Source organism: Barbus barbus (assembly GCF_936440315.1).
Source record: "Barbus barbus genome assembly, chromosome: 47".
NCBI lineage: Eukaryota > Metazoa > Chordata > Actinopteri > Cypriniformes > Cyprinidae > Barbus > Barbus barbus.
This window is the reverse complement of record NC_136725.1, coordinates 5274857-5288869: the sequence shown is the minus strand read 5'-3', so window position 1 is coordinate 5288869 and position 14013 is coordinate 5274857. Positions and strand designations below refer to the sequence as shown.

General features: G+C 35.4%; 1 protein-coding gene across 2 annotated transcripts in view; it reads left to right on the top strand.

Moving 5' to 3' along the window:
• Nucleotides 1-14013, top strand: part of LOC306865457 (spliceosome-associated protein CWC27 homolog) — a 48184-nt gene that overhangs the window by 8183 nt on the left and 25988 nt on the right. For both annotated transcript variants that reach the window (XM_079410057.1, XM_079410058.1), the window contains exons 8-11: nucleotides 576-645; nucleotides 748-827; nucleotides 973-1000; nucleotides 1087-1229. In XM_079410057.1, coding sequence (XP_079266183.1) covers nucleotides 576-645; nucleotides 748-827; nucleotides 973-1000; nucleotides 1087-1229 — 321 coding nt within the window. The remainder of the gene's footprint in view (nucleotides 1-575; nucleotides 646-747; nucleotides 828-972; nucleotides 1001-1086; nucleotides 1230-14013) is intronic.

The window sequence follows — 14013 nt, the reverse complement described above, 5'->3', positions numbered from 1 at the left end:
GTATTATTGTTATTCTTGTGTTATTTAGTACAATTTTAAATTAACTTTTGTTGGAGCTGTATTTCAACAAGTTTTAATTTTAGTGTTAGTTAACAATAACGCTGATTTAATTTTTTATTTTTTTTAGCATTTTAATTTAGAGTTAGTCAGATTATTTTGATATATTAATAATAATTGATGTATTTAAATATTTTAAGTGATTTGAGAGCTTGCTGGGCCCCTGCTGATGTATTCTGAGTTGTAATATATCACTGAAAATAGTGATATTTGATTTTGGAAAGTCATCTGTGACATTATTGTGGTTCTTGCAAACTCTCATCACATTACATTTTCAGAACTTGTTCTGGATTTTGGACTGCAGACTAATAATAATAATGTAGATTGTCATAAGTTCATCATGATAAACAATCAACAACAACAAAAGTAAAACAATTGCATAGATTTACAGAAAATAAATAGGGTCAATCTGAATTTTTTTCCCCCGTTTTAATTAGATTTTTAAAAATTGTTTAGCTTTGTATTGTCATGCTGTACAGAAATGTTTCCATAATGTAAACGTTAACATTTTTCTATAGGAATTTCAACTTGTTGTCGTTTGGTGAGGAGGCCGAGGAAGATGAGGAGATGGTCAGTCAAGTCAGCCAGGTAGCTTTCTGTCCAATGAGATGATTCCTCCATGAGGTCTTTCTTTATTTGTGTGAAAATGAGCAGTAGGTGCTTTCAACATTAATTCATTCATCCTTGCAGACCATGAAAGGAAAAAGCAAAAGCAGTCATGACCTGCTGAAGGATGATCCCAAGTTAAGCTCTGTTCCAGTCGTTGACAGGTCGGGGAAAAAACAACCTTAGTCTTCACATAACTAATTCCCCTTTCTGTTGTAATGGCTTTGTGTCATAATGCAGAGGTAATCCATAATTAATGTAAAAACAGTTGAATTAAAACTCCATTTTTGTTTTTTGTTGTATGTAAAGGAACCAAAGTGGCGGAGATGATTTTGAGGTACGTTCTCTTTGATATGTGTTCAGTTCAGTGATTTCTGAGGATGTCATACTGTGATGTGAGTCTGTGTCTGTTATCCGGTCCAGGATGCAGGTGATGATTCAGAGGATGACAGCGACAGTGAATCAGAGAGAGAGAGGATCAGAGAGAACATCTCACAGAAACTAAAGAAAGACAAGACGGATGAGAAGAAGACCAATCCAGACACGGTGAAGAAGACTTCCCGCAGGTATGCCGTCCACTTTGTTTTTTTTTGTGCATCATGGACACCCAATCTTTCTCCTGAATTGTTTAGCTCCAACACACCTCAACCTGCTAATCAAAGTGTTTCTGAGTGCTAGAAACGTCCCCTGCTGTCTGTAATGTGATAGAGCAGTTAAAGTGGTGTCCAGCAGAAGGCACTGTTGCTCTATTAAGTTCAGACACACTTTCTCTCCAGGGATGGGGATGAGTTCCTTTGGCATTAGTGTCACAAAATGTTTTATGTGTTCTTTGTGTTGCTCTGAATGGGGCTGCAGCCTCACACCCCTGTTTTTTATATATATATATATATTTCCTATTCCAGGTTAATATGACAGCTTTATGTAAGCTAACACAATTTGATATTTCTGCTTGTTTAATGGTTCAAACTCTTATTAATGTTTTATAAGGTTATTGTTTCTGTATGGCCAGTAAATAAGAATCTGATTGGCTGATACAACACAGTCCTTTAAAACACAAATTTTCACTCCCTGCTCTGAAATGATCTTTTTCCGGTCAGTTGCAATTCATAATCCATAATTTGCTTACACCAGTGAAAAAGTAATCTGAATCAAGAGAGAAATATGCATAAATCAAGCACCGTTTACAAGGGAAAACAGTCCAAAGCTGCTCTAAACCAATATGTAAGTGGATTTTGATGTGAGAGGACAGCAGGGGATGGACTTTTTCACTGGAAGAGGCGTTATCATGGATTTTGCCCATTTGCAGTGGTTTAATGTTAAAGATCTTGAGACCCATTTCTTAAAGTTTATGTTTTTAACTTGACATCATCTTAACTCCAAGCTTATATGAGAGACGCTGAATAAAAAAAAGACATGATCAGTGCTGTTAAAAAAAGTTGACCTTGAACTTCAGAAAACAATGCAACTTATTACAATCAGCTTGTTTAGTTAACTCCACTAACAACTGACAGCTTAAATAGTTCTTAAATAGATTAAAAAGTTCTTCTAACGAGTAACAAACAGTCTATTGAATTTTATAAATATTGTTACGGCAATTAAATATTGTTTAGCATTTAGCAATGCAAGGAGCTATAAACCACGCTCTTTCATTTTTACGCTTGAATTTCCTCTTAAAACTAAAGGCAAAAAACATCACCCTGGTAGACAAATCTATTAAATCCATCTGTTTCAGTGAGATGCACATATACGTTACAAGACGCTGATGATCAGCAAATGCTAATTTATGAACTCTATCATAGTAAGTCATTCTCTCATAATTTTAGTAAATAGAATTTGCTTTATTGTTTTAAAGAGAATTAATTGAAATATGAAACTTCTTGTAGCAGGTTTTAGTGGTTATTGCTAGTACTTGTAATTACAACTTTAATTTTCATGGTAAATCACAGATTAAAAACCAAGGGGAGTACAAAGTGGAAATACATAAAGCCCACAATAGCAGTTGAATACACTGAGTTTCTCACTGTGATCCCAGCGGGTTGTCTGGTTGACCAGACCTCTGATTCCTGATGTTGCTAAAGACCAGTGACACCTGCAGTCAACCAGAACTGTGGCACAGTTGCTCCTCATGCTCACTGGAGCCGCTTCAGTGGACACAGTCAGGTCCCTCAAGGTGAAGCACATATCTGGCTCACAAATTAAATTACTCTGCCACGGTAGGAGAAACGGCTCCCTGCTGCCAACCTGGCAGCCCCAGCACTAGTCCTCCTGAGACATGAGACCGTATCATTTTCTGTCTTATATCAGAGAAATTCATTGTAAACATGCTTCTGGAATCATTTTTATCTGAAAGCTGGCACTTTGGTGTTTCTTCGAGAACTGTTATTGACTTTGCTCTGTGCCCAAAGATGCTTCATTTCCTTGCATTCATTTTGTTAATTGCAAAAACAGAGACGCTGCTCAGGGAAAATTTAGAAAATTTAGAAACCAGTGAGTTTGATGAATCCCTTAAAAAGAATAGCATCGTTTTTCTGGTACTACAAATAATGACCTATAAGGTATAAGCTCTTAAATATAGTCAAGGGTCAGTTCTTTTCAGATTTAATAAAGCAAAGGATTTTTGATGAGAAAAGTAAAACTGACTGAGGTACATTTTTAATGTTTTGTAAACTGGCCACAATCATGGTGGGGGGCGGGGTTGCTGGGCCATTGCTTATCAAAAAAAGTCCACTTCCAGGTCCCCCTTGCTGTTCTTGTTTAAGCAATGATTAATTTTCATGTTTACAGCTGATAACTGATAAATCATTTACATTAAAATTCTACACTATTTTGTTCAAATAAAATAAATGCTAAAAGTGAATTTATGTATCATAATGTTATAATGTACACTAAGGAAAAAGTATATATTCTGAGATTTTCAAAGAATTGTTTAACCGTGTTGCTCATTTGTTAGTGTTTTTAGATGACGATAAACATAATGAAACATACACCAATAGCTATGAGCATGTACATTGCTGTTTAAATGTTCGGGATCAGTAAGATTTATTTTTATGTTTTAAGTGAATTTAATAATTTTATTATATATAAGGATGCATTAAATTGATCAAAATGTAAAGCATAGGCATTTATAATGTTGCAAAAGATTTCTATTTCAAATAAATGCTGTTCTTTTGAGAATGAAAATATAAAGCAGCACAACTGTTTTCAACATTGATAATAATCAGAAATATTTTTTGAGCAGCAAATCAGTATATTAGAAAGATTTCTGAAGGATCATGTGACACTGAAGATTGCAGTAATGATGCTGAAAATTCAGCTTTGCATCACAGGAATAAAATACATTTTAAAATATATTAAAATAGAAAACAGTTATTTTAAATTGCCATAGTATTTCACAATATTTGTTCACAGTAATTGATTTTACTATATTTTTGATTAAAAAAAATTAACCCCAAACTTTTGAACGGTAATGTACAATTGCATATTTTGTATTTCATAATGAATATCTAACGCAAAAAAAAAAAAAATAATATTAATAATAATCTATGATATTAGCCATTAACCAGTATGGTACTGTAGGGCTCGCAAAATTTCTAAAGCCCTGGTAGCCCTTCGGGCAGGTACTCTTCAGATTTTGGTAGCCCGAAAATTAATTTAACTAGCCCAAATAAAATAAAGACCATAAATGTCAATCAAAAACATTTTCAATACACAAATATCAACGCATATCAAGGAAAGAGTTTTTTTACTATTTACAAGGTATCTGCAGAATTCTTAAAAATCTATTTAAGGCAATTTTAAAAATTATTTCTTATACCATTTAACGTATTTAAAACTGTCTAAGGTCTTAAAAACTCTTCAGTTTAGTTGTATCAAATATAAGGACCCGTGGGAGCATTGCTCCCTCTAATGTTTTTCTTGCTGAGCAAAACTTCTCTCTATTGGACGGACATTTCGGGCACCTGAGCAAAAGCATTCTTTATACCAGACCTGTACAGCACGCACACAAATAAAGTGTGTAACTTTGAACTTTAATGAGCTATTTATATTTGATTTGACCCTTGATGTAACTAAATGATGTACATTTTAGGTTACCTGAGAAAACATTTTTACTGAACAATACACTGCAGTTTAACAGTTTGGATCAAAAAAGTTTATTAAAGAAGTTTCTTATGCTCATCAAGGCTATTTCATAAAAATACTGAATATTATTTCACAAAATAATATTGTGAAATATTATTGCAATTTAAAATAAATGTTTTCTATTTTAATATACTTTAAAATGTAATTAATTCCTGTGAAGCAAAGCAGTATTTTCAGAGTCACATGATCCTTTAGAAGTAATTATAATATGCTGATTTTTAATCAATGTTGGAAACAGTTGTACTGCTTTTTTTATACTGTATTTTTTGGGACCTGTGATATTTTTTAAATATAAAAAAGTAAAAAAGAACAGTGTTTAGTCAAAATAGAGATTTTGTGTTACAATATAAACTATTCAAAAGTTTGGGGTCAGAAATTGTTTTTATTTCTTTTTTAAAGATACTTCAAAAAAGTAAAAAAAAAAAAAAGTTAAATAAATTTTATTCAGCAAGGATGTGTTAAATGGATCAAATTTATAGTAAAAACTTCTATTGTTAGATAGTATTTCTATTTTGAATAAATGGTGTTCTTTTAAACTTTTTATTAATCAAATAATCAAAGAAAAAAGAAACACAGATTCCCAAAAAATATGAAGCAGCACAACAGTTTCAACACTAATAATAAAATCAGTATATTATTAGGATTTCTGAAGGATCATGTGACCCTGAAGACTGGAGGAATGATGCTGAAAATCAGCTTTGATCACAGAAATAAATGACATTTTATAGTATAGGTATTAAAATAGGAAACTAATATTAGAAATTACAATAATATTTCACTATATCACTGTTTTTCTGTATGTTTTAAATAAATACAGCCTTGATGAGCAAGAGACTCAAAGTCAAAAATCTGATAAATAACTGACCTTGTTTTTGAGTCTATAATATAAGCCTAACATAATATATTATCAAAACAAACTATTTAAACTGATAGAATAGAATAGAATAGAAACTGAAGCAAAACCTAAGCTGAGATCTGTAAGTTAAATATAAAAAAACATGAACACATGAATTCTTCTATAGCTGTCTAAACATGTTATGAAGTACAGTTTGTACAATACTCTTGTGTGTGACTGAACATGTTTCAGAGTTTTGTTACCGTTCTTTGCCCATCCTCCGCTATTTCCAGCACTTAATCAAGCCACTCTTCTTTAATACATGAGGACGTTTTATTTCACGTCATTGTGTTTGCGTCGTCTCTCGTGTTGAGTGCACCGCAACCATTGAAGTATTCAGTTTCTACAGCGACTCCTTTGGTGCATATCGTTCTCTTTCTATGAAACCTGTAAACCGCATTCACCGGCTCTAACTCTTTCGTGACTTCAGCTCTATAGCGGTTTGCCCGAGCATTGCTATTCTTTTCCTTTTACTGGCGGCATTCAATCAAATGGCTTCCCAACTCATTTTTGTGTGCGCGAGGCACATTATTTCTTCTGCGCGGTTGCGCGCGCGCTCAGCTTAGAGGGAACATCGCGTGGGAGCCCTGTATTTAAGGTACCCGTCGGGCAGTGCAGTGATACATTTTGGTAGCCCGACTGGAAGACGCAATAGCCCCGGGACGTCGGGCTAGCGATTTTGCGAGCCCTGTACTGATATGTTAAGCTTATTAAGATTAGCAAAATAAAAGACTTTTGAAAAGGAGGTAAACATTATTTGTCCCTGGTAAACTATGCATGTACAAAATTAACTTCAATATTAACGTTATGTGACAAGTTATGACAAGTTATGGCCAAAATGTACTATTTTAGATAAAGGGTTTGTTTGCATCCCTGACTGTGACCAAAACTTGCCTTATTTTTGTGGGAGATTTTAGAGTTAAAGTCAAATTCCGTGTATAGACTCAAACCTTGCACCGTCTCATCTTTAAAACTCATTTTTCAAATCCTCTCTCACATCAGACTCATTGTCCCAGTCGCATCTCTTTCTCTTTCATGTGATCCTTGAAATCAGCGTGTGACCTTTGAAAATGGGGGGATTAAAGGATTCATAACCTCACCACTGACTGAGGCGCTAAAGGTGGAGAACTCTTCCCCACAAGCCCCCTTTTCTGGAAGCACACCTGCCTTATCTCACCATCGGCTATTATGTGTCTGGATAATTTTCCGATCATAATAAACATGCTCTTTTCTTTTGCTACATAATGAAGTAATGACCAAACCCACCGAGTCTCACCGCTTTGATTGACAGGAAGCAAAATGCAGAAAGACTGTAGTATATTAAACACAAGCATGGTGTTTGGCTACAAGAACTGTAACCCAACACAGTGGTTTGTCTTGGCTTCTAATCAAAGAGTTGGCTGGTAGGTAGATTGTTGGTGCAAGACAAAGGATGCATTGTTTCAGCCCAGAGCTCTTTCCCACTCAGGCTTACAGGAACTTATAGGTGAAGGGAGAAGCTTTGGTTGCCAGTCACCTAGAAGGAAGCACAGGCTGTAGGATGGATCTGATGTTGCTTGGAATAAGTCTACGAGGCTCAAGCTGAAATCTAGCCCCTCTGGATCCATGTCTACTGCTTTAGATAGTATTTAATTTCCTGGTTGGCTTTCTGTGCTTTTCGGTTACCAAGTTCAGCGGTGTTTAAAAGAACGCTTCCGTTATTCTTCAATCAAACAGTTTTCTTTATTTGGAAATTTATGTGATCTTTATTGATAATTCTTCAGTTTTCAATTCAAGTTTATTTGTATAGCGCTTTTCATGATGCAAATCGTTGCAAAGCAGCTTTACAGAAAATTACATTTTCTACATTTATATTTAGTAGTAGCCTATCAGTGATGTCCATATGGCAGAAATTTGCAGTAAAAATCAAGCAGTTACTTAATGTCATGTAATCAAACAGACGGTGAACACTATTAACAGCAATGATTATATGTTACGATCAAACTCATAGCAAAATTTGGTAATTTTGTATATTGTCAGAGGGTTGACATCATCTGAGGTCTTCTGAGGGGTTGGCATCATCTCTTCTCAGGTGTCATCTCAGATCTTTGTAAGGGCTGGGTCCAGACTGAAGCTTCTGTAATTCCTAGTTGCAGAAACAGAGGAGGTAATAGAGAGAAATTAGCATAGCTGCTGTTCCAACTAAGCAAAAAATGATGTCTTCAACCCAAGCAAAAGAATGAAAATGTGCATTTGATCAGATATAACTGCAGTACACGATTATAAGATGCATTATGTGAATGCTTGGCTAAAGAGATGTCTTTAATCTAGATTTAAACAGAGAGAGTGTGTCTGAACCCCGAATGTTATCAGGAAGGCTATTCCAGAGTTTGGGAGCCAAATGTGAAAAAGCTCTACCTCCTTTAGTGGACTTTGCTATCATAGGAACTACCGAGAGTCCAGAGTTTTGCAACCTTAGGGAGCGGGTTGGATTGTAGCATGGTAGAAGACGAGTTAGGTATGCAGGAGCTAAACCATTTAGGGCCTTTAAAGTAAGTAGTAATATTTTGTAACTGAAACAGATCTTAATAGGTAGCCAGTGCAGAGACTGTAAAATTGGGGTAATATGATCATATTTTCTTGACCTGGTAAGAACTCTAGCCGCTGCATTTTGGCGGCATTCTGTAGCTTGTTTATTGAAGATGCAGGACAACCACCTAGCAGTGCATTACAATAGTCCAGTCTAGAGTTCGTAAACGCATGAACTAGCTTTTCTGCATGAGAGACAGGTAGCATGTTCCGTAACTTTGCAATGTTTCTAAGATGGAAGAATGCTGTTTTTGTAACATGGGAAATATGATTTTCAAAAGACAAGTTGCTGTCTAATATAACACCCAAATTTCTGACTGTAGAGGAAGTAACAGTACATCTGTGTAGATGCAAATTTTTAATCTACGAGATTCTGTGTACTGTTTTTTGGTCCAATAAGTAATATCTTGGTCTTATTCTAATTTAATAGAAGAAAATTATTGATCATCCAGTCTTTTACATTTTTAACACACTCTGTTAGCTTAGATAATTTAGAAGTTTCATCTGGTCTTGTTGAAATATATAGTTGAGTATCATCAGCATAACAATGGAAACTAATCCCATATTTTCTAATAATATTACCAAGAGGCAACATGTATATTGAAAATAGCAGAGGGCCTAGGACAGATCCTTGTGTCACGCCATACTTTTCTGGATTTAATTGAGATGATTCCCCTTTTAAATAGACAAAGTGATAGCGATCGGACAGGTGGGATCGAAACCATCTTAAAGCCTGCCCTTGAATACCAGTATAGTTTTGTAATTGATCTCTATAGTGTTGAACGCAGCACTAAAGTCAAGTAAAACTAGCAATGAGATGCAGCCTTGGTCAGACGCAAGAAGCAAGTCATTTGTAATTTTAACAAGTGCAGTTTCTGTGCTATGATGGGGCCTGAAACCCTGAAATTAATTTTATAAAAATTTTTGACATAAACGGAAGATTTGAAATGGGTCTGTAATTTGCCAGTTCACTAGTCATCACTACTAAACTGTGAGGGAATATTTAGATCGGGCGGTGTCTGTTTATTTGTTAATCTAGCCACTGCTAAATAAGAACCTTGGATTGTTTTGGATATTATCTATGAGTTTGCGGATATGCTCTGCCCTGGCAGCTTTTAGAGCCTGTCTATAGCTGGACATACTGTTTTTCCACGCAATTCTAAAAACTTCCAAGTTAGTTTTTCTCCATTTGCATTCAAGACTACGAGTTTCTTTCTTGAGAGAACGGGTATAACTGTTGTACCATGGCGCAGTACGTTTTTCTCTAACCTTTTTCAGTTTGATGTGGGCAACAGCTTCTAATGTATTAGAGAAGATAGTGCCCATGTTGCTAGTCATTTCGTCTAGTTCATGTGTATTTATGGGTACACAGAGCAGTTGAGATAAATCAGGCAGGTTATTTGTGAATCTATCTTTGGTGATTGGAACAATAGTTCTGCCCGGACGATAACGCGGAGTCATATAGTTAATATCAATAATAGGCAGCATGCGCGATACAAGGTAGTGGTCAGTAACATCATCACTTTGAGGTACTATATCTATATCATTAAGATCTATTACATGCAATATAATTAAATCTAGTGTATGATTAAAACGATGAGTGGGTCTGGTTATGATGTTTTGTCCACAAAAAGATAGAAAAAGCTTAGCATTGTCTGTATCGTTGGCTTAGAGGTGGCATTAATGTATAAAACAGCATGCTGATGGGAGTCCCGACATCACGACACAGTGCATATGGTAGCTGCCACTTACACTAAACCCGACAGGGCATAACTAAGAATACAAAGTGCTTCCATATGGCTCTTGGATATAGCCATACGCTCTTAATATTTTCATTTAAACCTGAGTGATATACCATAGCCACAATTCAAGAGAGAGAACTGTGAAACCCTGGGCAAAAGAATAGGCAAACAAGTACCTGGCACTTTCTTAGCAACAATCTAGACGACGTAATAAAATAATACTTGCATATATTTCAATAAAAACAGCATTATTATTATCATTATTATTATTATTATTGATAAAATGTCAATTGCATATATTTTTAATAAATGTAACAATTATGTATTTATAATAATTAAATGTTTAATAAAAGATAGATTAAATGTATTTCAATAAATAGTTTATCGCTCTGTCTCTTTAAATTGCAATTAAATATATTTTTACTGTGTAACAACAGTATGTAAAAAATAAATGATTTACTAATGATTATATAAATTGAATAAAATATTAAAATATATAATAAATATTATATAGAGTGAATTCTTGAATTCTTCATAATATTCAAGTCACCTTTATTTATATAGCGCTTTATACTATATAGATTGTGCCAAAACAGCTTTCAATAATGCAAACAAAATTCTATTCTGCTGTAAAGAAGCTCTAAAAAGGACAATAGTAAACAGAATTATTAACTTACTGTATAATAAAATATAATTTTCATTTAAAATGCATGTTTTTATATATTGTGTAATGTAAAAAGTTACACAATGTAAAAAGTATATTAATAAATAAAAAAATGTATGTGTGTGTATGTATAATTTAATAATACTATTTGATTTACATATGTTTCAATAAGCATATTACTCAAATGTTCTTGTCTATTATTATTATTATTATTATTATTATTACAAGCATACTATATAAACACTTGGTACAAATACTTTTAAGGTGACTTCAACATGTGATGCTCTTTTGTAAGAAAGCCAAGGAAAGTCAGATATTGAAAAAGTTTTTCCTTCATGTTAAAGTTTGTCCAGACAGCACTCCCTGCATCCATTTAGCTGAAGGGCCTCATCAAGGACCCCTTGGCATTGCAGTAAGTCTCCTGTTCTTGTGACCTCTTATCTGTGTCAGTGAAGGGCAGGAGAACTTACAACAGTGTGGATTTGCAGCCATCTGAGTCCATCAAACTACTGGATAATCTCAAGTGGACTCCTGTCATTATCTGCCTTTTGAGACAATGGAAATGTCTCTTTCAAGAGAGTCCAAAAAGCAATTATGCACCAAAGACGATGACTTTTGGGTGCAGTGTTAGTGTTTCTAATTGACTGCACCTGTCATTTGTTGTTCATCATAATCCGATGCTGTATCAGCCTCTCAGGGAAAGGTCACCCGGATCAGTAAAGCACTGGCCCTTTTTGTGTGGAGGCCGAAAGGGATCGTCTAATTCTTGGCAGCTGTGTCACGGATCTGCAGGTTTATGGATCTGCAGCCCACTGTAGCATGTGTGCCCTGTATGGGGCAGTCTGACGGAGCGGCTCCAGACTACAGCATGAGAGGGTCTTCTGACGTTCAGCCGAGCAGAGCTAAGAAATAACGGAGCATGTATTTGTTCACTGTTATAATTTAAGGAGCCCAAAATGCCCATGCTGTTTTAATACTTTAGTATCAAAGAAGTTTTATGTCATAAAAAAATCTATTTTTCCTCGACCTTTTGAGATCAGTATATCTTGTTATCCTATGGAAATTCTTTTAAATAGCATTTTTTTTAAACTAAGCTGCAAATGATGAATTCTGGACAATTTTCTTACCTCTAGCGTATGAATATATCAACACATGACTGCATACATTTACACATCACCTATTTTTAAGTGCATTTTTTCGCATAAAAAAAAAAAACCTGTTATAATTAACTCCCAGAGCTGTATTCCCAAACAGCAGATTTAATTTTCATTTGTGATATTTAGTGCAACTTAAAATTGGGAAGTGACGATTTTGTTCTCTTCAACTCACTGGAAGGAAACGGTGCTTTATTCGCAAACGTTTTGTGCATAAGTTTCATTTGTAACAGAAAAACTAACAATAACATGCTGGAAAGTTTCCCAGATCTTATGCTGTTTCGGTGTGTAGCACCCACAGCTCTGCATTTCTTTTTGAAGAATCACAATGAATCTGCCAGTTTTCTGATCATTTTAATCTGCTCTTCAAATTTTGATGCCACATTTCAGAGTAGATAGCTTTATAAATTTGTCACTTTATAATGTAGATTTGGCAAAGAAAGACACTTTAAAAAAAAAAAAATAGATTTTGACTTTTTTTGTGATTGAAATCACAGTTTTGTGATACAGTTAAAATATCTTGTCACATTATACCAAGAAATTGCTGTGTTTTAGCCACTTTCTGTTCATCTGTGGAAAGAATTTAGCACCTACAAAAATAGATTTGTCTCCTTTTTTGTTTAACACCTAATGACGTTTAGAGCCATTTTTTAGTCTGGAGCCTAAGTAAGCATTAACATGTTATAGTTCACTCCTCAAAAGGTATGTCATCGTCCTGTAGGAGATTATAGAGTTCACTGACAAAATACCAAACTGTCTATTCTCATATTATTAGCAAAGCGATCAGTTTATGCAGCATTGTGAGTTTTATTCTTAGTGTTTTGGAATCACAAATGTCTACTAATGAACTAATTTCACTTCCAACGATTACTTGACTTCTTTGCTAAGTTCACTTGTGGTGATGCACGCATTCTTGTGGTTTGGAGCTTTAGTTGTGGTAAAATTTGTTAAGGTTACAATTTCTGCGCTCTGTCGCTTATGTCATGTGTTTGGCCACCACTTGACTCATCAACTCAATCATTAATATTTATTACGGAACTCTCAGTTATTCAAATCTTCAGTCTCCTTTTTAAAAATATAGGTAGCCTTTGCATTTGAGTCAGAAGGAGACCTGGAAAACTAATATTCTTAACCATCCTCCTTGAAACGTGATATCGTATGATTATTATGCACCGACTCTGCTTTAACAATCTGCTTCAAGACCTTGAAGACATTTGCCTTCTCCAGATTATACTGCTTGATTATAAAACTCAGAACCGTGTGTAAAAGTCAAAATCAGTACGAGTGGAACTCGAGGAACAGTAATTCCAAGTGCGAGGAACCACTCTGCGTCCGTTTTGGAAAAACAGATCAAAAACTTCCCGCCCGCGAGACGTTTTTTGGACCGCAACAGCAGGCTGGTGGAGGGGCGAGGGTTAAATGTTGAAGTCTCGAATCATGAGAAAGATTGGTCGGTGGCCAGTCACTTTGTGTGCTTTCTTTATGAAAAGTAAATCATCCAGAGCTCCCCGGGTTTCGCTTATTTGAATTGTCTGAATGAGCGACAATCGCTGGCTGGTCTGGAGAACCGTGAGTGACGACAAAGTCTTTCCTCCACTCCTCAGACTTTAAATGTATGCGTCAGGTCTCATCCAGCACTTCATCACCAAACCCTCTCTCCCGTCTGATTTGTGAAATGACGGTCTCTTCCCCGCTGGCGGCCCAAGAGGGTTTGGTGAATGGCTGTCATTGTGTTTGGCTGTGGGGGGATGTCTGTGCCCCCCAGGCCACAAGACAGTGGGCACACTTTGGCTCCTCTTCAAAGCGCTCACTCGTTAATAAACTCTCACCCCCTCCTCCTTTTAATCACAAGGACACTTTATCACACTGTTCTTTTCTTTTCTTGAGTTAACAAATGCCTTTTTATCTGGCGCTGCTGTCTAACAAGGGCATATCTCACAGCTCTGCTATTTTAAACAGTCCATCACACTTCAACGCAGTGCTGTTTATTAATAGCTTTGCAATTTTACAAATTGCCTAATTTTCTAAACATCAGGATCACAATTACTTCAATCTGTAGAAATGGCTTTCTATGGATGGTTTGGCTGCTGTTTTGTGTCTTTTACTCGATTTGGTACTTCGGGACTACTTTTTTCTTTCTTTTTTGTGTACTTGAAGGTTGAGGACACATATGTAGCAAATATTTTT